Source organism: Ceratotherium simum, chromosome 18, assembly GCF_057802395.1.
Source record: "Ceratotherium simum simum isolate JZ-2026a chromosome 18, ASM5780239v1, whole genome shotgun sequence".
Lineage (NCBI taxonomy): Eukaryota > Metazoa > Chordata > Mammalia > Perissodactyla > Rhinocerotidae > Ceratotherium > Ceratotherium simum.
The window spans coordinates 1,166,185-1,189,201 of NC_141917.1; the positions used below are offsets into that span (position 1 = coordinate 1,166,185).

Sequence of the window (23,017 nt, forward strand, 5' to 3'; positions counted from 1 at the left end):
CCCCTTCCCTTTTTCTGCCCTTCCCCCAGGTGCTCCTGGCAACTTCAATCTCCCATGTGGGCACCTGCTCTGTCTGCCGGCTCCCTCAGACGTGCTCAAGCAGGGCCTCCGACACCTGCGCTGCCCATCACCGGGACGCATGATGCTGTTGGCAGCCTCATTCCAACCCACCTGTCCCCCAAAGGTGCTTGCCTCAACTCTCAGTCAGAGACGTGCTCCAGCAGGTCAGCCCAGGCTCGGGAAGGGGCAGAACAAACCACTGCGGGGGCCGCCTCTCCCTACTCCCACAGGGGCATCTCAGACACTCTCCGTCCTCAGCCTCAGCAGCTGCACCAGCCACCCAGGTGGGGACATTAGATGATACACCCTGTCTCCACCCTGACACTGGTCACCCACATGGGCTCCTTTCTTCCGCAGTCCTGACACTCACCCGCACCCCTCTCACGGGCTCCTGAAAACCCACCTGCCGCACGGGCTCCCCCAGCCCCCCGCCTGGCTCCCTGCTCTGCACAGCTCTGTTCTTCCCGCAGTTCTGAGGCTGAAGAACACGTGACACAGACAGATGAAATATGAGCGCAAGGCGGACGTTCTGCTTCTGTGACAACTAAGTTGAATGTAAGACCCCAGTAGGGGCACCTTGCTTAAAATAAGTTGATGGAACAAAGTTAAAACATGGGAAAGCTAGGGGCCAGCCCAGTGGTGCAGTGGTTAAATTTGTGCGGTCTGCTTCAGCAGCCCGGGGTTTGCCAGTTCAGATCCTGGGCACGGACCTACGCACTGCTCATCAAGTCATGCTGTGGTGGCATCCCACATATAAAATGGAGGAAGTTGGCACAGATGTTAGCTCATGGCCCATCTTCCTCACAAAAAAAAAAAAGGGGAAAATCTAGACTTCTACACACCCATGACAGATTCTCCTACTTTCAGAAACTGACTACGGACTGCACCTCTTCAGAGCTCAGTTATGGACAGTAAGAACAGTTTCATCTGTGCGTCTGTGTGCCTGCCGGCTCTGCCTGGCCTTCATTTCCTGGCCGCTCTGAGGGCCTCTGTCCACACCCGCGGCACAGGGTCCAGTGTGCAAACCTGGGACTCCGCAGGCCTGCCCTGGAAGCCCCTCATGCCCACAGATGTCACACGTGCTTCTGCCGCTGTCTCTACCAGCAATTCCAGACCCCACCGTGTCATGACCTGCGAGTCTCCTCTTTTGTGTCATAAAGACACCACGACAGGGAGACAGCTCAGCGTCAGGAACAAATCCACCTTCTGTGTCCTCCATTGAGAAACACTCCAATGCACCCGGCGCCCAGGCAGGGCCTGGGGACATGGGTCCGTGTGGACCTGTCTCAGCTACAAGAGCCCTTCAGCCCACCGAGGTGCCAGGATGCCTGCCTGGACGGGGTTCCAGCAGAAGCGAGGTGCAGCTGGCACAGGGTAGCCTGGCCCCCGCCCTGAGGAGGGCGGGCTGACTGCACCTGAGAGATGGAGCATCCACAGGTACCTGGGAGATGAGACAGCCACGGCTGCTTCACAGATGTGGAAATGGAAGCCATGGCGGGGCCCCAGCAGGCCCTGGTCTGAGGCCTCGTCCAGTCCCCCCCTACCCCAAGCTGGGGGTCTGTCAAGATCACCCAGGAACTCTGAGCACCAAATGCCTTTTATTTTCTCTCTTAGAACAAACAAAACCTCTGTACCCAACAGAGGCATGATGAAGGCACATTAACCATCAAGTCACTTAATTCCTTTCCCTCCTGCTGCCTCCAGGCTTCCAGAACTTAAATATTCCCAATTTAAAAATTTCCTGGAGTGTGTTCTTGGCCATGAGAGCTGCTGAGGACATGGCAGGCCAGGATGGATCACGTGCGAGGAAGGGCCACTGCCTCATGACCTATGAAAGTGGGACTTCGTGTGTGAATACTGGGGAATGTTCCAGAATACCGGCGTCGGTTAGAAATGATACATTAGACCACCTGGCACTTCTCATCCCAGGTAATCCACCTTCACACAAGCCCCCAGGAAAACACACTCACCAGTTTATTTGGGTACCGCAAGACCACAGGCTGGACAGGGACTCCTGGAATAAAGGCTCCTGTGGGGAAAACGAACGCTGTCTTACTTCCGAGGCAGCAGGTCCTCCACCTGCACATCTCATGCCAGCCTCAGAGTAAAAGGGGCTTTTCTGCCAGGCCCTCCTGGTTAACGGTTATTTGGGGCCTGGAAGGTTCCTCAACCTCTGCGCTGGCCGTGAATATGCAGAGAAAACGCCAGGCCATGGCTCTGCCCAGCAGGGAACAGACAGGAGCGTCTGTTCCAGGCCGAGGGGCACTTTGTGGGAAAACTGGGAGGCAGCACGGGTCTCCTCCACTCTCGAGGAGAAAAAGAAGAAATTAAGACAACAACATACCAGGCTTGAAGGTAATCAGGCAGGTCCTATTGGTGCAAGTGCCCTCTGGGAAAATCATTATCTTGAAATGGAAAAAAGAAAGGCTGGCATTAAAGGGACATAATTCAGAGGTCACGGGTCAGCTGCCAGTCTGTCTCCTCTGCGGCTGACGTAGCGCAGACACCTGAACCATCCTCAGCCGAGGCAGGATGCACCATGGAAGCCCATGCAGATTCCCTCTCTAACAAGGGCTTTTACCAAACTAGGGAAGCAACACGAGCGTGCCAACAGCACACCATTCAGACAGCGGGGCTCGTAAACGGCTGACTGCTAGCGCCCACCCTCAGTGTCCACGGGGACCAGAAACACCGCACAGGACGCGCTGGCACGGGGCAGGCGCCACACATGGTGCAGGACAGGCGCAGACGGAGGGCCCTCGGCCGGAGGACCTGGTGAGGGCTGCCCGGGACGCCTCCCCCACGGGGACTCCAGTTGCTCTGATCACACTGACTTCCAGCCTCGTGGCGTAAGCTAAACCTGCCCCAGTTGTTGGAAACACAGCCCACGTGGTTGCTTTCAACTCTAGGTGGCACTGCACCAGCGTGGGCCCAACCCCGGCGTGCCGGATGGTCAGGCAGGAAGCTGAATGGAGGAAGGGGGTGACCTAGACCGTGGTGGGCAGCCAGGGCACCCTGAAGGCACGGCCCCCAAGGGGCTGCCCGTGGGCACGGGTGCTGTGGGCCAGACCTTCCAGTGTTTCCTGAGCTGCCGGAACCCAGGGAGCCCTGCAGGACGTTCAGCTTCTCAAAGTCGGCTCATTTGAAGGAAAAAAAGTGCAGCATGGAACAAACACGTCCACAGCTAACATTGGTGAGGCCAGCGCCTCACAGCCGGGTCTGGTCATCCTGACGCCCCGGGGAACCAGACATGTGCGGGGCGCACTCAGCCAGGATTTTCAGAGGCAAGCGAAGACACCATATAGACTAATGCACTATCCAGACACGAGACTGCGCTGACCTCCAGGGCAGGTCACAGCGCTTCCTGACTTGGAACTTATAAAAAGATTCATTTCCAATAAAGATGATTCGGGAACTTGAGATGCAAGTGAGAACTGTTTTTCCCATTCCTTTTAATTTTAAAATTCCAGAACCCAAAGTACCTGATATTTAGCACATTCTTGGATTTGTAGATTCATCAAAAATAAAATGAAACCAAACAATCCAGCCCCCAGGGAGGCGAGCCTGGGACCTTTTGTCCGTCCCCCACCCCCATCTCCAAGTTCACATCTTTTGGAATAAATCCACTCAAAATGCAGGCAGGAGTGAGTTACCTGCGGCCACTTTCTATTCAACTGCGCCCGTCTCTTGATCTCTTCCACGGTCTTCCTGCGGGAATCCTGGTCTGATCGGGACACGAACACTGGCTTGATGTACTTTATCAGAGCTGAAAGGGAGGGAGGCGTTCCTGTGGGAAGGCACTGCTTCTGCCACAGCAGGACTGGGGTGGGGGTGGGGGGAAGGGGGGGCTGCCCCATGACGCCCAGCCAGAGTGAGGCCCCCAGAGATGCCCTGAGAGCTGAGCCACAGGGCGGGCAGTGAGTCAATGCCTGACCACAAGGGACTCGAGAAAATCACAGCTTCTGAGGAACTTAGATGACAGCAGGAGGCCCTATAACTTTCAAGGCCCAAAGTAACCACACGGGGTGTCCATGGGTGACAAATCAGAGGAAGAGAACAGCAGGAGGTTGACTCCTCCAGAGGGCAGAGAGCCTTTGGTCACCAGTGTTAACACCAGAGGGGATGGCGGTCAAAGGCTCCAGGTCAGAAGGGCCCCAGGCACGTGGCTGGGACCCCATCAGCCCCCGCTGTGGGTTGAACTGTGCCCCTCAAAGCCAGGTTGACATCCTGAGCCCTGTGACTGTGACCTTATTTGGAAATAGGGTGTTTGCAGACGTAATCAACTTAAGACGAGGTGGTACTGGATTGGCGTGGGCCCTAACCAATGACCGGTGTCCTTATAAGAAGAGGGGGAACAGACACAGACGGAGAGAATGCCCCATGGTGACTGAGGCAGAGATGGAGTGATGTGGCCACAGCCAAGGGACACCAAGGACCGTGGGAGCCCCCAGAGCTGCGGAGAGGCCTGGGATGAACTCTCCCTCAGAAGTGGCCCTGTCGACGCCTTGAGGCGGGACTTCTGGCTCCCAGCACAGTGAGAGAAGACATTTCTGCTGTTTTAAGCCCCTAATTTGTGGTACTCTGTCAGGGCAGCCCCAGGACACTCATAAAGCCCCGATTCTAACCACCATGCCACATGGCCTCCTGTTAGGCATCCCTCCACCAAAGCTGATGGCCACAACCAACGCATCGGTGCCCTTGCAGGGCGATCGAAAGGTGGGAAGACACTTCTTAGAAGGAAGAACTCTGAACCGACTTTAGAATACAACTGTCCTCAGCGAGCGCTTCCTTTCCTGGGAAACGATGTGAGCGGGATGCCCTGACGGCCGGTCACCCTCACGGGTCAGGCGAGGCCACGTCACCACCTGCTCTGCCCAGGTTCAGTGCTCGCCGGGCCCGAGATTAGCTGCGAGCTTCTCTTCTGAGCATTTTTATCACTTGTAAGGAATAATGTTTCATGACTTCTTGGAGGGCTTCCAAAGAGCAAAGAGAAAATTTATTTGAACAGAAAAATTCTATTGAGTCGGGTCCACAGGACTCATAAGATCTAAGATACACTGGATCTTAGTGATGTTTTTTCCTACGTCTTGAAACATTCTGCTTTTTCGCCATTCCAGGACCTATTTCATCCTCCTTCTCCCCTGCGCCCTGACTCTGCTTAAGGTGACAACGGGCAGGAAGGAGGAACGACAGAATCGCCCAGAAGGACGAGGCGACAGCGAGATCAGGACGGCCTGTTTCCTTATTGCTGCACCCCGCGTTCTGTCATCTGTCCCGAGGGCAGGACAGACGTCTGGAGACCCCATTGCTCGTCCTGGTGGGTGGCTGGTTCCACGGAACTGAGCTGGGACTTCAGGACTTTCCCTCTCTGTCTAGAACGGCAATGAAGAGGCCACAGACGAGGAAGGCTTTCACACTCCTGGGCGAACCAGAAGCCGAAGGCAGAGAGACGGAGAGCGGCTCTCCAACGCTGGGGCCGATGGGAGCTCGGCATCTGAGCACAGTCTCAGACCAGGCAGCCCCATGGGGCCCGGACAGATCCCCACACTCGAGACCTGAGAACTGAGCAGTGAGCCGCTGAGGACAGGAAGCAAGGGAGGCTTCTCGTCCCGTGAGCCCCGCACAGGAAGGACTTCACCGCGCAGCGTCTGCACAGAACCCACACTGCCCCGTCTGCTGCAAGGCCGAGTGAGAGCGCTCTGACCTCCGTGACGAGTGAGCACCAGACTCGACACGGGGTGTAAATGCAGGTGTGCAGATAAAGGACACGGAGAGGACACTGACACTGTAAGAGTGAGAAGAGCACTGGCTTAACCATGCTGACTGGTTAAGTCAAACCTACAGATGAGTGTTTGGAATATTTTCAACATTCACCACGTCTGTGAGCTGTCAAAGGGTTCAGAAGTAATGCGCTTCCTGAAACAAGCACAAGCGGAACCAGAGGAAACGAGCCAGAACCCAGTGAGACGGGTCTGCTCCAGGAGCCGGGGTTTCCGTCAGGGATGCGCTCCAGCGGCCCCACGACGGGGGCTGTCAGCTGCACTCCTGGGACAGCGTTCCGTTGAGGCGTACGTACCTTCAATCTAGGAAAACAGGAACATGATTCGGGACGTGCCATATCTGAATTCTAACTAAAATTTGTAACAAACTGGTTTATCACCATCCCTTCCCTCTCACTTGTCAGTTATCCACAAAAGGACTGAGAAATAGAGTCCACATGAAGGGCCCCAGGCACAGAGGGTGTGCTGGTGACCGCCCCTCCTGACACCCGGAGGTTAAGGTCAGCGGTGAGGTGGCCTGGGGCCCAGCTCTGACCTCGGAACCCCCAGCACCTTCAGGTGAGTAGCTTTCAGCACCCTGACCTCGGGACGCAGACGGACGGTGTGACTCTGAGCCACCATGACGCTAGCTTGTGATTGGAGCCGTAATGGAAGTCAAGTTTTCAAGAGCGTTTGCGTAATCTGCAGGAGAATGACATCCTCCCCAGCCCAGAACTTCCCCAGAAGGCGACAGGCCACAGCCTGAAGCTTAAAACTGAAAAGAAAGAATGTAAAACAGAACAACCACCATCTCTGCAAAACCCCAGTTTCCCGGGCCCTCACTGGGGACCATACTCCTTCACAGTCGTGGGTCTGTGGGACCTTCCGGAGGTAGGAGAGTGGACTGCAAGTTCGCCAGTGGTCACAGTCTCTGCCCAGCTTTCAGACCATTCTTAGAGTTTAACCTGACTTTCCAGGCACATGGTGTATAATCCTTTATTTGGAAAACCAGGCTCTCGACCACTGGGCCGTCACGCCCCCGGCTGATGCTAACTATCTGCAAACCTTCCTGTAAGAAGCCTGCTGGAGCAGGGCCGCCCCTGCCTGCTCCTCAGTGGCGTGCCTTCCCTTTACTTTTGTTTCATATCAACCTCACTGAACCTCCCTCGGACGAGACTGTCATGTCTGTAAAGGATCTGGGATGCCACTCCCCAGGGTGAGACCACGCAGGGGCCTGTCACCGCCCCCCCAAACCCCCACCATGTGAGGACACGTGAGAAGGCGGAAGAGGGTTCTCACCAGAACCTGGCCACGCTGGCACTCTGAACTCAGACTTTCAGCCTCCAGAACTGTGAGAAAGAACTGTCTGTTGTGTAAAAGCCGCCCTGTCTGTGTTCCTCTGTGATGGCAGCACGCACGGACACACCTGGTCCACATCCAATCCAGTAAACACTGGTGAGCTACTGTTCTGCCAATAGCACACAACATCTCAGACCCTCTCTCAGAATGTTCCTCTTATCAGAAAGACAAAACAAAATGTACACGATGTTCTCCATATGAGTGTCCAATGAAGGCGAATGCTGTGAGGTGCCAGGTGGAAACTCGGAGAAGGTGGACGGAGTGGGGACCCTCTGCCCTGCAGCTCTCGCCCCCGCACCACTAGCCCCCTGCCCAGCCCAGCCCTGCTCCAGAATCTGCCGCGGACGTGCGCAGCATGAAACAGGGATGATCCGAGACGGCTCAGTTTAAAAGGCAGAGGGTGCTGGGTGAGAAGGCGAGCAGCAGACATGGGGCCGGGATGGAGCAGCCAGAGAAAGAGTAGGGCCAAGTGGGGGATCGCTGGAGAAGCAACCACCAAGAACACGCCAGCCGACCCCTGAGGGGCACTGTGGACAGCGCTTGGCTGGGCCGGCTGGGCCGGCTGGGCTGGGTGTGGGAAGGTGTTTTCATCTGTAAAGTGAGGGGAACGAGATAGATTGCCTAGGATTCCTTACAGGGTTACCGTATTGGGACAGAGTGAGCCCCCAGAGTAGTGGGGCAGTGCCCTCAGTGGTGACCCCAAAAAGGTGTGTCCACGTCCTAACCTGGTGACCCCTGGAACCTGTGAAAGCAAGATTTAGAAAAAAGGATCTTGGCAGATGTAATTAGTTCAGAATCTTGAGATGAGATCACCCTGGTTATGACAAGTGTCCTTACAGAAACACACAGAGGAGGAGATTGACACCCAGGGAGGAGGCCGTGTGACGACCAGGGTATAGGTTGCAGTGATGTGGCCACAAGCCCAGGGATGCTGGGCCACTGAAAGCTGGAAGGATCAGGAACGATCCTGTCCTAGAGCCTCAGAGGGAGTGAACCCCTGCCAGATCTGATGTCGACAGCATAAATTTCTGCAGCTTTAAGACACCAGTTCTGGTAATCTGCTACAGGGCCTCAGGACACTTCCACACCCAGGTTTAGCGTACAGTAACTAATGCACCAGGACCGAGTTACTGAGCTGTTCCAGACTTCTGGAATCCTGTGTGGTGGAGGTCATGCATTCTCGTTAGACGGAACCTGAAGAAGCACTTCATCTAGTTCTTGTATTTGAGGGCGCTGTGCGCTAATGAAAAGTGAAAGTCACCACAATTAATATTACAGAGGAAACAACAAGGAAAGTCAGGGACGCAGGGCCAAGTGTCTATTCCACGTGGGTGAGACCTGCAGTGGCCAGTGCGGGGCTCAGACTCCCAGCAGGGCGGGGGGGTGCTCACACTTCCAGCGGGGTGGGGGGCGGCTCCCTCATTCCCAGCGGGGTGGGAGACAGCTCACCCCCTCCCACTGGGGTTGGCGGGGGGCTCACTCCCAGCAGGGGGGTGGGGGCTCATACTCCCAGCAGGTGGGGGGCTCACTCACTCCCTGTAGGGTGGGGGGCTCACACACTCCCAGCAGGGCAGGGGGCTCACCCACTCCCAGCAGGGTTGGGGGCTCACACTCCCAGCAGGGCGGGGGCTCACTCACTCCCTGCAGGGGATGGGGGCTCACACTCCCAGCAGGGCGGGGGCTCACCCACTCCCAGCAGGGTTGGGGGCTCACACTCCCAGCAGGTGGGGGCTCACTCACTCCCTGCAGGTGGGTGGGGGCTCACACTCCCAGTGGGGCAGGTGGGGGCTCACCTGCTCCCAGTGGGGCGGGGCTCACTCACTCCCAGCAGGGGTGGGGGCTCACACTCCCAGCAGGTGGGGGCTCACTCACTCCCTGCAGGTGGGTGGGGGCTCACACTCCCAACGGGGCAGGTAGGGGCTCACCCACTCCCAGTGGGGCGGGGCTCACTCACTCCCAGCAGGGCGGGGGGCTCACCCACTCCCAGCAGGGTTGGGGGGCTCACACTCCCAGCAGGGCGGGGGGCTCACTCACTCCCTGCAGGGGGATGGGGGGCTCACACTCCCAGCAGGGCGGGGGGGGGGCTCACCCACTCCCAGCAGGGTTGGGGGGCTCACCCACTCCCAGTGGGGCGGGGGCTCACTCCCAGCAGGGGTGGGGGGCTCACACTCCCAGCAGGGCGGGGGGCTCACTCACTTCCCCATATCGGGATGTCTCTGCTCTCTGCCTTCATCACGATGGAGGACATCGTCATGGTGACGGGGATGGCATCGAAGTAGGAGGAGTGTGGTGCCACGGTGAGGATGGCTGCCTCGGTGGGCAGGGCCTGCCGCCCCTTCACGACCACCCGGTGGAAGCCGCCGGCGAACCACATGGTGCGCATGATGGCCCTGAGCAGGAAGTCCACGACCCTGCAAGAGAGGGCGCCGGGGTCAGACGGCTGGGCGGGCGGGTCACAGCCGTGCTCTCCACACCTGGTCAGGGCACCGGGACCCCAGCCTGACCTCTGCCGACCTCTGCCGACCGGTCCAGGGTGTGGGCCAGGCCAACTCATACCTGCCAGAGCCGTAACAGAGATGTCCGAGCAGGAAGGAACGGACCCCGTGCCTTCTTCCCACTCTGACTACGTGGATGTGCAGTCACTTCCTCGAGAGAACCGAGGGGCCGTCTCTGCCGCGTGACACCACAGCACAAAGACCACACGGGACCCCAAACACAACAGGCCAAGGCTCACAGGTAAAATGAAAGACACCAGCACCTTAAGTGCTAGAGAGTGAGTCACTAGCATTCTAAGTACATAAGTTTAAAATGAAAAAAAAAAAATCAAACACCTTAAATCCATATTGAAATATGGAGTGAAATCCAGAGCTGAGAGCAGGAGCAGAGACCTGCCGTGTAAAAGTCCCAAGTCTCATCTCCCCAGCTGCCTGAGGCTCCCGGAATCAGACGTCACATTATTCAAATGAGCCTTTTCTGGATAAAATTAGACAGGCAATAAATTTGAAAAATAAAGTAAGTCAGTGTAGATTAACAGAATTTGTTTCCTATTTATTATTTTTAAAATATATGGGAATTTAGGCATTTAAATTTACACATTCCCTTTCATGGTAATCTCTGACAGCTACAGACTGCATCATTATTTAATACATCATTGAAACCACATGGGGGAATGGCCACACACCTGCCAGTTGACAGGGAAAAGGTGGCACCTTTATAAAGAGCCACGTCCCCTCACTCGGCTGCTGGGTTACGTGGGTGATCAACTGGGTAAGATGCCACAAAGAAACACAAGAGCCTAAAACCTTACTGGCTTGATTTCCCAAGGAGCTTAAACCCTCTCAAGAGAATTCCGGAAGACGAGTCCCTGCAGACCGAGCAGCAGCCAATCGCTGGAGCAGCACGGAGCCCCTGAAGGAGCCACCTTGAAAAGCCCTGTCTGTGTGGGTGACAAACAGTGATGGAGAGGTTTGCGCTGGGATGCCGGAGACCAGCTCTGATGCTCTGTTTCCAGAGCTGGCTGTGGTTACACAGGTACGTGCTTTTAAATTATTTGTTTAACTGCACATTTTTAATGCACTTTTCTGCAGGCATGCTATTTTTCACCTAAAAACCTGCGCAAAAATAAAAGCCAGTAGATGTCCACTAATGCATAAGGAAGAAGAAAGTGAGGATGAATCTCGATCTTTCTATTAGCGACACACCCACCACCCCTCGGGTCAAAAGGTCCAAGAGTACTCAAGAGAAATGCACTGGGAGGGAAAAAACCAACTCTGACAATCCTCTAAAGATCTTGGAGGGATTCTATCCCCAGTCAAACTACCCACTGGGAAGGCCATGTGGACGCTGGCCTCAGAAAAAAGCCCTGTTCACTGTGCAAAATTGGGGCCCAAGGCAAAGGCAGCCGGTGACAAGCACGAGGTGACCAGAGCTTCCCCAGGGGACAGTGAATCAGAGACAGATCTACATAGACAAGGAACTCCATCCTCCATTCGTCACCGGGAGGACACCTGAGAATCTGAGACACATGAGCAGAGCCAGCCCCGTGAGAGAACGGATTACGACATGAGGAGACCACAGTGCAGGCACCAGAAGAGGTCTGAACACCCCCGATCAGTGTGGCCACAGAGTTGAGGAGAGCAGGTCCTCTGAAAAGGCAGAGAGTAAGAAAAAGAAAATCCTCTTGGAAATCAAATATCTCACTGCAGAAATAGCCAGTTCACTGGAAAACGAGGAGAAGGAAATCTCCAGAACACGCAGGAAAACAAGGACAGAAGTATAAGCCATCTGAAGAAGAGGGTTTCTTAGAGTTGAGTAAACACACGTGTGGAGGTGCTGAACAGAATGAACTTAAAAAAAGTTTCATACTGAGAAATTTCCTTTAAGAATTTTTCAAATCACCAGGGACAAAGAAAAGACTAAACCTCCCAGAGAGGCAGGAACAGGTTAGTCCTGCAGCGCTGTTGCAGGTGTCGGCAGGAACAGGATCGCACCCACAGGCTCTGGGACGTGGGGTCTGGAACCTGCAGTTCCACAGATGGGACAGTCAAGTTATCCAGCAACCGCGTGGGGACAGTAAAGACATTTCAGACACAAAACGCGTCCGGGTTCCTCGTGCTGAGAAAAGAACCTGAAACTCCAGGGTCTTGGGCAAAAAACAAGGGGAAAAAACCCCAACCAAACGGGCCCAGGAAATTGTAAATTGCGCCCAAGAGAGCATCGGGAAGGCACCACATCCAGCCGAGAGCACCACGGCGCCACGGCGGGAGCTGGGCTCCAGGACCCTCTGCGTGACCGCGAGGGTGGAGTATTTTGAGGCTACGCTCAGGGTCATTATTCTTTTTGTAACAGGCAAAATGAAAGGTATTGAGAAATTCTGTAAAGAAGAAAAGAATACCAGCAACTACAGTTCAAACACAAGGTGAGCTGAGGTGCCCTAACTCTGGGACTTCACGGGGTGAGGGAGGAACGCCCGTGCCTGTGACCGGAGCACGCGCCCCACCAGGTGGCCCTGCGGCGTGCACGTGCGCCGGGTGGCAGCGGGGGTCTGTGCACACGGACTGAGAGCTGACAGCTCATGTTTCAGGATCATGGGGGCCACGGCAGGACAACCACAGACAGATGCGGACGGCGGACACTGCAGAGGACCGGGCGGGCAGGCGGGCCTGCAGACCTGCTTTCCAGCACCTGCTCTCCTTCGCTGCTGTGTTCTAACGACGCACATGTATTACTCAGATAAAAATAAGAAAATGGACTAAAGGAAAATCCATCCATTCATCTGACGTTTACCGAGCACCTGCTCTGCCGGGCCCGGGTTTAGAAAGCACTGAGGATGCATCGGTGAACCTGGACAGGAATCCCTGCCCGCCTGGAACTCACCCTCTAGTGGGGGAAATAAGAATTTTTAAAAAATTAGTGAATTATGGAGTAAATTAGAAAGAGATACTGTCCATGAAAAAATAAAAATAAAAGGAGAGCAAAGTGAGGAGTGTCAGAAACAGCAGAGGAGGAAATGACTGAGTGAAGACTGGATGGGAAGAAGAGTTAACCCTGTGCACATCTGGGTGCACTCTCCCAGGAGGACAGCTGTGCAAAGGCCCTGAGGCAGGAGGGCACTTGAGTGTTGGTGAGATGGTGAGGAGGCCCGTGTGGTTGGAGAGGAGGGAGGAGGAGGATGGGGGAGGGACAGTAGATGATGAGGGCCTTATAGGCGTTGAAACGATGAGACTTGTGCTCTGGGGGACCCGGACATGGGAGCTCCTGCAGGGCTGAGAGCAGAGAGCTGTGTTCTGACTTCCATTTGTAGAGGACCCCGTGGCTGCTGTGCTGAGACACAGAAACAGGGGAGCAGGTGACAGGCTATTCTGGGGACCCAGGTGAGCGACGATGGTGAGGGGACCAGGGAAGGGGGACCAGGTGGAGGGGTCAAGGGCGTTCTGAAGGGGGAGCCAAGATGTTTCCTGCTGGGATGGATGGGAGGTGTGAGAGAGAGGGTGACTCCCAGGGCCTGGCCCGGGCCACGAAGGATGGTGGAGTCACCACTGATGGAGGCAGGGCTGTGACTAGAACAGGTGGGGAGCTGGAAGCATGGAGTCCTGGTTGGACGTGTGGAGCTGGAGATCACCTACAGACAGGTAAGTTCTGGGGTTCGGGCTGGAGGAGAGGCCTGGGCTGGAGGAGAGGCCTGGGCTGGAGGAGAGGTCTGGGAGCCACTGGCTTGTGGACAGTCATCGACATCCCAGAACGAGATGAGCTCATGGAAGAGGGAGCCGGGGTCGGGGGAAGAGGAGCCGAGAAGGGCACGCAGGGGAGGAGGCCACCAGGAGGTGGAGGGGGCGTCCTGACACCACCTTGGGGCACACTGAGGCCTCAGTGCCCTCAACACCAGGGTGTGAGGAGTGGGGCGAGAGCCCGATCCGTGTGGGTCTGACAGGGAGCGGAGGGCAGGAATCTGCATGTTTCTAACGGTTTTGCTGTGACAGGGAGCCCACAGACTGGCAGTGGCAGAGGTGACAGCTGGCCTGTGTGCTCTTGGGACTGCTCTGGAGTGGAGCACTGACCCCTGACGATGGAGAGGCGGGTCCCGGGGCTGTACCCTGGAGCAGCCCCAAGGAGCCACGTGCTCAGTGCTGGGACAGGCCATCCGGGAGCAGGCACGGTCCTGGGCAGCAGGTGGGAGGCAATGCTGGGCCGTAGACACCGAGGGGCTTTTGGGGGCTGCCCGGCTTCTCTGGGGCAGCCCCAAGCTGAGACGCTGAGGGTGGGGGTGGGGGTGTGCCGGCTTTCAGGAGAGTGGAAAAAAACTAAAGCAAGTTTGAGTTCAGGCTCCAACCTCTAGTGTGCACCTGGCCCCTAGGAGATGGGGACGAAGTCCCCACACGGAGCACTCAGGAAAGGGTCCCTCTGCGATGGCCTGAATTGTGTCCTCCCCAATTCCCATGTTGAAGCCGTGGCCCCTAAACTAACTGTATTTGGAGATAAGGTGAAAGGTGGTCATAAGGGTGGGGCTCTGATCCCACACGGCTGGTGTCCTTGTGAGAAGAGGAGAGACCAGAGCTGGCAGCCAAGTGAGGATACAGGAGAAGGTGCCGTCCTCAGGCAAGGAAGAGGCCTCACCAGCACGCTGCCATGCGGCACCCTGCTCTTGGCCGTCCAGCCTCCAGGACCCTGAGAAATGAGTGTCTTATCCAAGGCCAAGGCCCCATCTGTGTACTTGGTTATGGCGGCCTGAGTGGACCAATACACCCTCTTTCTAAACCACGCGCGTCGGCTGAAGGGCAGCACCCAGAGGACCAACTGTCACCGTCCACCCGCTTGGTCTGGCTCAGGCGTCAGCCCCTGGTCAGGTTTGTAAGAAGATGCTATGGTTCTCACAACGCTGCGTCTTGAAAGCAACTTAGAATAAAGTGTCTTTTGTGAAACTGTGTCATTCTTCATTGAAAACTCAAGATTTCTATTTTAGGAAGGTTTGAATGACACTAATGTATATTCAGCAAAAATCCTCTTAACTAACGTCAATCTACTCAAAACGCTGGCTGTGCGTAGCCTGAAGCAGCTGACCACATGAGGATCCTGAGCAGAGGTGTGGCACATGCTGAGTCCCGCTTAGTTCACAACCTGCTTCCTCCTATCTCCCTGTGTCCCCAGGTCAGGCGCTTCTGTCACTGGGTGTCCTCTGAGGAGTACAGTTTGACTGTTGTTCGCTTCTCCTCGAGCACCAGACCCAGCCCAGGGCTGCGCACTGAGTGAGCGCTCCACAAACACTATTGCACAGAGACCCCGAGGGCTGTGTGCAGCTCGAGCACACACACTAAATACATGCAGGTGCACACACGCATATGTGCTTCACACACGTATGTACACAGTGCTCCACACAGTGCACACACTCACACACACACTCATCTATACACACTTACACACGCACAGACACTCATACACATCACACGCGTATACACATAGATGCTCACACATACACGCACATATACACATGCACACACACGTACACACACACATTCATACATTCTCACACACGCAAACGAATGCACCACCATGCACACACACATCTACATGTAACACACATACACTCACGCATGCCACACGCTCACACATACTCTCATACATGCACACACACATGGAATGACACATAGTCAGTCTCGGTGGACCCAGACACCCTGAGCTCTCCGGACACTTAAGAACCCACCCCTCCCTGTGTGGATGCTTCGTACGCCCGTTACACACGTCTGAGGCGTCTGTGAAGAGGGGCTGCTGGAACTAGTTTCTGTGGCCCATTTATTACCCGATGAGGCCAAGCAAATTATTTGAGGACAAGAAAAGCCACGTGGAGTCAGCACAGGACATGGGAACTCATCCAGAGTCATGGATCTGGGAGACAGAAACTGCAGCTGTGTGAGGAGTCCCACGTCCTGGGAGAGAACGGAGGACAGCGGGGAGCTCAGCCCGAGCACAGGGCGGGAGGAACCGGGAACTGAGACAGAAAGTGCCAGAAGCATCGTGAACCCACCAGCACTAAAGCCCCAAACTCTAATCAGATCCCTTGTAGTCTGCCCAGACTGCAAAGTCTCTGCTCTCTCACTACAGGTCTAACCCTGCAAAACTGGAAGTGATTTCTGATGGGTCTAGATTTATGGTGTTTGATTACACATTTGATACTCAACTCATATTTTATGGTTAAAACATTAAAAAAAACCCTCAAGGTAAAGTGTGGTCTTCAAGGATAAATTAGAAAATCTATAAGGGGAAAATGAAGATCTCAATGCCAGTGGTGCCCAGGGCCCAGGTGACCACAGTGATAGCCCTGTCCAGCAGCAATCGCTGCCTCCTCCTCCATTCACTCACTCACTCACTTGCTCACTCGCTCACTCATTCATTTGCTCACTCATTCACTCGCTCGCTCATTCACTCACTCATTCGCTCACTCACTCGCTCTCATACACTCACTCGCTCACTCACTCATTCATTCACTCGCTCGCTCACTCACTCATCCCACTCGCTCACTCAGGACCACTTCCCAGCACCCCAGGGCAGGCATGGTGCTGGGGACAGACGGGCCTGCCTTCAGGTCTACTAGGTAGGAAGAGACGGTGGTTCATCTGAAACTGAGAACGGTGTAAGAACGTGAGCTACCATGAGGAGGGGCTCACGAAGACCCACGTGAGGGTCCCCTGGACACCTGGACCGCCCCCAGCCTGGCCGTGCCATGCTCATCAGCAGCTCAGCAAACCCTTGACCTTAACTGGCTGCCCCCCACCCCCTCACCCCGGCATGTGATGTTGTGTCTGACCACGGCATGTGGGCACGGGAGAGCCAGCATTCAGGACAGATGCCAGTCCCCACAGCCTCTCACGGGCGTCGATGTGCCTGTAGCTCAGACACTTTCTAGAGAAAGCAGGAGGACGAGCCAATGCGCCAAACCTGTAAAGGGCCAGGTAGCAAATACTTGAGGCTTCGCGGGCCACACAGCATCTGCCACAGCACCCCCACCTCCAGGGAGGCAGGCCTGGAGGGCGCACAAACGAGTGTGGCTGGGCTCCAATAAAACTTTATTTGCAAAATGGGTGGCAGCGGGTTTGGCCTGTGGGCCCTTTCGCCAACAACCACACTAAGCCAATAACATTTCTACTTCTGAATAAACCGTTCAAGGACCCCACGTGGTGATGGAGAAGCTGACACAGAAGGTTGTCAGCACTGGTTTTATGAGGAGAACGACAGCTCCTAAGATACTGCAAGCACCTATCAAATCTGCACGATCTCTCGACATCACCCTCAACTGACGGCGTATACTCTGAGCTACAGAGCAGCTTCAGGGGGTTAAAGAAACAAGAAAACGCTGTGATCTAATTTAATTTTGGGGGGTCCATGTTGGATCTTCAGTTAAGACGTATTCACAACATGTCCATCTTCAGATAGCTGTGGTTTATTAACATTCAAGGTGTAAAAGCGAGAGGGCACTCAATCCTGCGGAGACCAGACCGGGGCAGTGGGTGGGACAGACGCTGGTCAAAACGCAGCCTTGGAGGGCCGGGGACACGAAACATGGTGGGGGTGGGGGTGGGGTCTCTGTGCTCAGGACACGGAATCACAGGGGATCTCTGTGCTGGGGACACGAAACATGGGGGGGTCTCTGTGCTCAGGACATGGAATCACTGGGGACCCCTGTGCTGGGGACACAGAAATGGGGGGATCTCTGTGCTGGGGACGTGGAATCACTGGGTGATCTCTGTGCTGGGGACACAGAAATGGGGGGATGTCTGTGCTGGGGACACAGAGTGACTTACTTCCTCCACAAGGCCAGGGGCTGCTCGGGCTCCTGCTCGGCGGATCCTAGTGAAGCCACGAGTGCGAAGGGCCAGGCGAGCAGCATCATGAAGGCGGCAACCAGCAACCGGATGGGGAAGAGCGTCAGCGTCATGAGGGCGACCTGGGGAGACAGCGCGAGGTCACGGCAGAAGCACTGTCACGAGGCACCGCTCCTCTGGATGCCCGGAGCGGGAAGCTGGCCAGGAGACGGCGCTGGACCTGCCACAGCCCAGGTGCCATCCCCTCGTGGACAGTGGGTGGGGTCAGCAGCCAGGACATCCTCCCAGGGTCACCAGCCACGCTGCTGCCCCCTTCCCTAAAGTCACTCCTGAGGGGGGGCCTAGGAACGGGGTGGGGAGCTCTCTCCTCGAGTCATCGGTGCTCTGCCCCGGCCCCCAGCATCCCCACCAGGCAGCCTGCTCTCCCCAAGTCCTTATGAAACACGAGGATACTTGCAAGGTGCTGAGCTGCCATCTGGGAAGCAGCAACGTAGCAAGTGCGGCGCTCGCAAGACTGGACCTTGGACCACAAGGAAGACTGGGGAATTCAGTGACTTTCCAGCCCAAGGAAGTCACAGGGCGGGAGCCCCACAGAGAACGGGGCTGCAGCTCAGCCTGGCCTTGAAAGGAGCATGCTGAACGCCGCCACGGGACTGGTCGAGGACGCCGGCGGGAGGGGCAGGCCCTGCAGGTGGGGGGACAGCCGCAAACACGGGGCGGGGGCGAGGGTGGACACACGAGGTTCAGCAGTGTGGCCAAGTCAGGGAGACTCGCAGGTGGATGGACAGCTGTAACTACAATCCAAGCGCTTTTACGCACAAATCCAGGCTCTGGTTCTGCAGCTGAGAGCAGATGCTCAGGAATGAGTGTTTCGTGATGAACTTGACCTCAGGTGGTCAATTAGAACATGGGGTGGGGGACGGATGACAAAATATAAAACTTATAAAAGCTTTATGATAAGTAGATGCAGGTTTTGATCATTTCCAATAATACACACTTCAAACCTGTAGGTTTTGGCGCATAGAAGACAGAAAAGACAGGAGAAGAGACATACGTCTGTGGTGACAGCTCCGAGCTTCTCACCGGAACAAGCCTGAGCAGCCCCACCCCCAACTCTCCTTGTCGGGTGTCTGTTACCTGAGATGGGGCACATCCTGACGGCTCCACGGTCTCTCTATAGGTTCTCTGGGGGTCTCTATCAACACCAGCACCGCTCAGTAGGCATACAACGCAAGCCACATGTGAAATGTTAAATTTTCTAGTGGCCACATTAAAAAAATACAAGGGTGATGAAATTAACTTAATATACAGTTTATTTAACCCTACATATCTGAAATATTACCATTTCAGCACGTACTCAATACAGAATTATGAATGAGACACTTCACACTTTTTTCACAACGTCTTGGAAATCCAGTGTGTAGTTTACGCTTATGGCACACCTCAATGCAAACGCGACACATCTCAGACGCCCAACAGCCATGCGTGGCCCGTGGCTGCCTGTGGGGCAGTGCGGATCTAGATAACCATGTTTTGCAAATGACAATTTTAACGGCCCTCTCTCTCCTCCTCTTTGGGGGCTGGGTATCGCCCCAGCTGGAAACTCCAGTTTCAGCGTGAGGTTGACCAGACACAGGGATAAGCACTCTGTTGTCCTGTGGTGGACGTGAGTGACGAGGCTTTCTGTGCAATGGGTGCTCGCTCTAGGCTGTCAGCGGATGTCCTTCACTGAAGAGAATGTACCTGCCCACGCCTGGTTTTCTAAGAGCCCTGTTTTGCTTGAAGTCGTGAACGGGTCTCGCATTTTGTCAGTCTTTCCTATATCTGGTAAGATAATGATGTGTTTGTTCTCAGCCTGTTAATGGCGTGCATTCACAGCTTTTTAACATCTCACCCTGGTCACGGTGCGGGGAGCCACCCGCCAGGCTATTTTTAAGGAATTGCTGGGTCTGTTTGCTAACACGCGTCTGGGACAGATTCGGTGCCGGTTCTCAGGGGAGCCTGACCCCTGGCTTCCCCCGCGCCACCCCCTGCTCCCTTCCTCTGGGCGGATCCTGCAGCAAGAACATCAGACACCAAAGAGCCACCTCTTCCGAGGAATTTCCACAGAGATTGCTGGCGGCTGTCTCAGTGTTTCTAAGACTGTTTACCTGGATTTTCTCTTCTCTCTTGAGTTCATTTCAGTGTTTGTCAGTGAGGAATTCTCTGGAAGTCCTCAACAGATGTTCCCTCCCCAGCAAATTCCCCACCATGCGCGTTTTCAAGATAACTGAGTGAGCCTGCCCGTCACATTCTCTGGGGATTTACAGCGGCCTGCTCTGATCTATGGTTTTGTTGTTAACATCACTCGTGCCTTCTAAAACTCCCTGGCCTATGTTGCCAGACACTTCTCTACGTTACCACTGCTTCTAGGACGAGCTTTGGATTTGTTCTTGCCTCTGCTGTGACCTGGTCAATCATATTGACTTTGGCTCTTTCAAGAGTCTCTCTTTTCTACTCTGAGTTTACTCGGATGCTGTTTTTAACTTCTTGTGAAGGCCTGGAGCATTATTTTCAGAGAGGCCTTATTTCCCAGTATTCACACTGAGAAGCACAGCGTTCTCTAAGCACCACTTTAACCCCACAAGTTCCAAGTGGAGCCTTTCCTCTCCTTTTAAAATCTAGGCTAAACCTCATGTCCGTGTCCACCCTTTGTGATTACGCGACGACTTTGCTGCAGAGGGAAAAGAGGGTGGTCTGTAGACGACCCGCCTCCTGGTTCCCGACACGTCGTCCCACCTCGGCCGCCTCTCAGGCGCCCCTGACCGTCCGGGCTCCCGGCTCCGAGGAGACTGCCCTGGGAGCTCAGCACACCTGCTCTGCTGTTGAAACCGACAGCTGGCCGTCTCTTCCCAATTTGCGGAGAAGCCAAGCTACTGGATACTTTACTGTGTGTTCCCACAAATCAAGCTTGAAGCCTGGTGGCTGTACCGGCAGACGAAAGGAACAAGCAGCAAAGCCCGTTAACGGAAAGCGGGCCACGCTCCGATGGCACGGCTCTGAGGGCGTCCCTCGCCGACGTGCGTCTACACCGCATGCCGACTCTGCATCCATATTCCGTCACCAGGACGGCTTCTACTACAAACAGTGGAATAACAACAGGCTCTCACGGGGTTCCAGAAAGAGCACGCGATTTCCAGCACCTCAGCCTGTGTATCTGAAAACTGCGGACTGGGACAGGGGCTCGAAGGGCCCCAGCGAGGCAGTGCCCTTTCCGTCGGACCAACAGAGGGGTGCTGACAAGCCCTGGGTGGGTGGCCGAGCCCGCCCAGCACCCGAGTCGGGGCACGGAGCTCTGCTGTTCAAGCTGCTTGGTTAATTAGCCACACATGTTCCTGTAGGCTGGCCAGCGGCCATGGGGTTCACTCGGCCATTCCCCGTGGGACACAGTATGTGACCGCATTTAAACCTCAGACAAGGCATTCACACGCCTGCTCTGATGTGCATCGTGGTGAACACCATTGGTGTCTGAGTTTCGCAGCAAGAGGGAAAGGACGTGTGAGTGACCACAACAGGCTCTGACCCTGAGCACACAGACAAGCCTCCCACCAGATGGGGAACGGGCAGGCAGAGACATACTGCAGTCAGGGACACGGCGCCAGTGACCCATGGTGAGCCCCCCAGGCTCTGCTTGGAGGATGGGAGAAAGTGGTTCTATTGATGTGTGTGTGCATGTGTGTGAGTGTGTATGAATGTGTGTGTGTAGTGCTGTGTAGGTTGCCTAGAGAGGGCAGGCACCTTTGGGAGCCTGCAGGGTGCAGGAAGGACCCGGCTTCCTGGGCTAAGAGCCCACGTGTTACCAGGGCTCCTCGACCAGGTACCCACGGCTCTGCCTTCACCCTGGCACACACACGCTGTGCCCGCGTGCTCTCTGCTGGGCTCAGCCCTGTCCCAGAGGAGGCAGAAACCACCCCTAAGAGGGGCAGGACTTGGAAGCCTGCTGCAGCTCCTTCCAGACCCTTCTGTGGGCTCTGGCTGCTTGTCCTGAGCTCCAGGCTGCCTCCCGGTTGGACCATCCCATCCTTGTGCACTTTCTGGCCCACCTCTCTTCTCCATAGGCTCCATCACCTGCGTCCATCCCAGGCCCGGCCACTGGCCTCCCTGCATCCTCACTGTCCACCCACGCCTGGTGCAGCCCAGCCCGAGCCTCAGCCTGTACGAGCAGACTCGGTGCTTCCGAGCCACGGGGGAGACGACCGGAGCAGCCACGACAGCCACGTGGACAGTCTCGACTCCGGCAGGTGCTAAGAGAGGTGTCACGGCAAAGATGTTCCTAGCAAGTCCCAACTGGACTAGAAATCAACAGAACAAAGAGCCTCTGGCGCAAAGGGAGCGAGTGTGCCGTTTCCAGGCAGTTTCGGCAGCACATGTGGAACGCACTCTAATCAGTGACCAGGCTGGACGCATCACTCCTTCCCGGGGCAGCTGGAGCCATCTCCGTTTGCACTGCTTTCCTCGGCTAGCCCAGAGCGTGAGCCCGCAGCATTACACGGTCCTAGTATTTTGTCCCCCATCAGGAGCATGCAGGGAGACAGAGATGCCCTGTGAAGAGGGCAGGCTGCCACTCCCCATACCCCAAATAAGACCCAGCTCTGTGCTGCACGCTGACTCAGACACCCCATCATGGGGGGCAGCAGGGGAGGGTCCCCCAGGATCCACTCCCACTGAAGGCTCTCTCCCAAGGAGGTGGGGCGGCACCAGCAGACGACACCTGTGCAGGTAAGCAGGCAGGGACGGACAAGCCAGCTGGGGTGTGGGCGGTGAGGCAGCCCTGGAGAGGGGGGCAGGTGTGGGCTGGAGACCAGGTCAGTGGGAGACCCTGAGGGCCTCAAGGAGAGAACACTGGCCTTGCTCCCAGGTGACAACTGGTCGGGGTCTGGGCACAAAGGAGGAGGAAACAGCAGCAGGTTGAGGAGAACGCTGTGGACCCGGGAAAAGTCTGGAAGTGCCAGGACCTGCATCTGTCCTGAGAAGCTGCCGATAGCTGCAGCCTGTCCATCACCACCAGGAGCTCTGGTCACCCTCAAAAGTGCCAGGGCAAATAAACTCACATCCTTCCCGTGAGCTACATGGGGGTTTATGACGCAGTCCTGTGAGGAGCTACACCGAGAGGCCCTGGCTGAGTAATGTAGTTTAAGCTAGTTGAAAGCCGGCTACGATAAACTGTCCCATTAAAAGGGACTTAACGCGAATAGACACCGACATATCTGATCCCAGAGCATCCGTGTCGCTGAGCAGCCACTTTAAACGAGGATTGAAGGTGAATCTCCCTTCTAACCCGGCACGTTCACCACAAGTCCCAGTGGAGCATGTCCAGGTGGGGACTTGCCAGGCGCAAGGAGTACCAGGCGGGCTCCCCGTGGCCTCTCCACACCACTTCCTGCACAAGGACGCAGGGCTCCTGGGCGAGGCCGATCCCGGGTCAGGGGCAGGCGTGTAGACGAAGAACCAGGAACGTCGGGGGACAGCCCAGATCAGGGAAGCCGG

General features: G+C 55.8%; 1 protein-coding gene across 1 annotated transcript in view; it reads right to left on the reverse strand.

Annotated features, from left to right (window-relative positions):
• LPCAT1 (lysophosphatidylcholine acyltransferase 1) overlaps window positions 1-23,017 on the reverse strand; it is a 62,153-nt gene that overhangs the window by 22,395 nt on the left and 16,741 nt on the right. The window contains exons 2-6 of the mRNA XM_087443097.1: window positions 17,471-17,613; window positions 9,375-9,589; window positions 3,714-3,826; window positions 2,405-2,465; window positions 2,031-2,089 (exon numbers count right to left, since the gene is read on the reverse strand). Coding sequence (XP_087299223.1) covers window positions 2,031-2,089; window positions 2,405-2,465; window positions 3,714-3,826; window positions 9,375-9,589; window positions 17,471-17,613 — 591 coding nt within the window. The remainder of the gene's footprint in view (window positions 1-2,030; window positions 2,090-2,404; window positions 2,466-3,713; window positions 3,827-9,374; window positions 9,590-17,470; window positions 17,614-23,017) is intronic.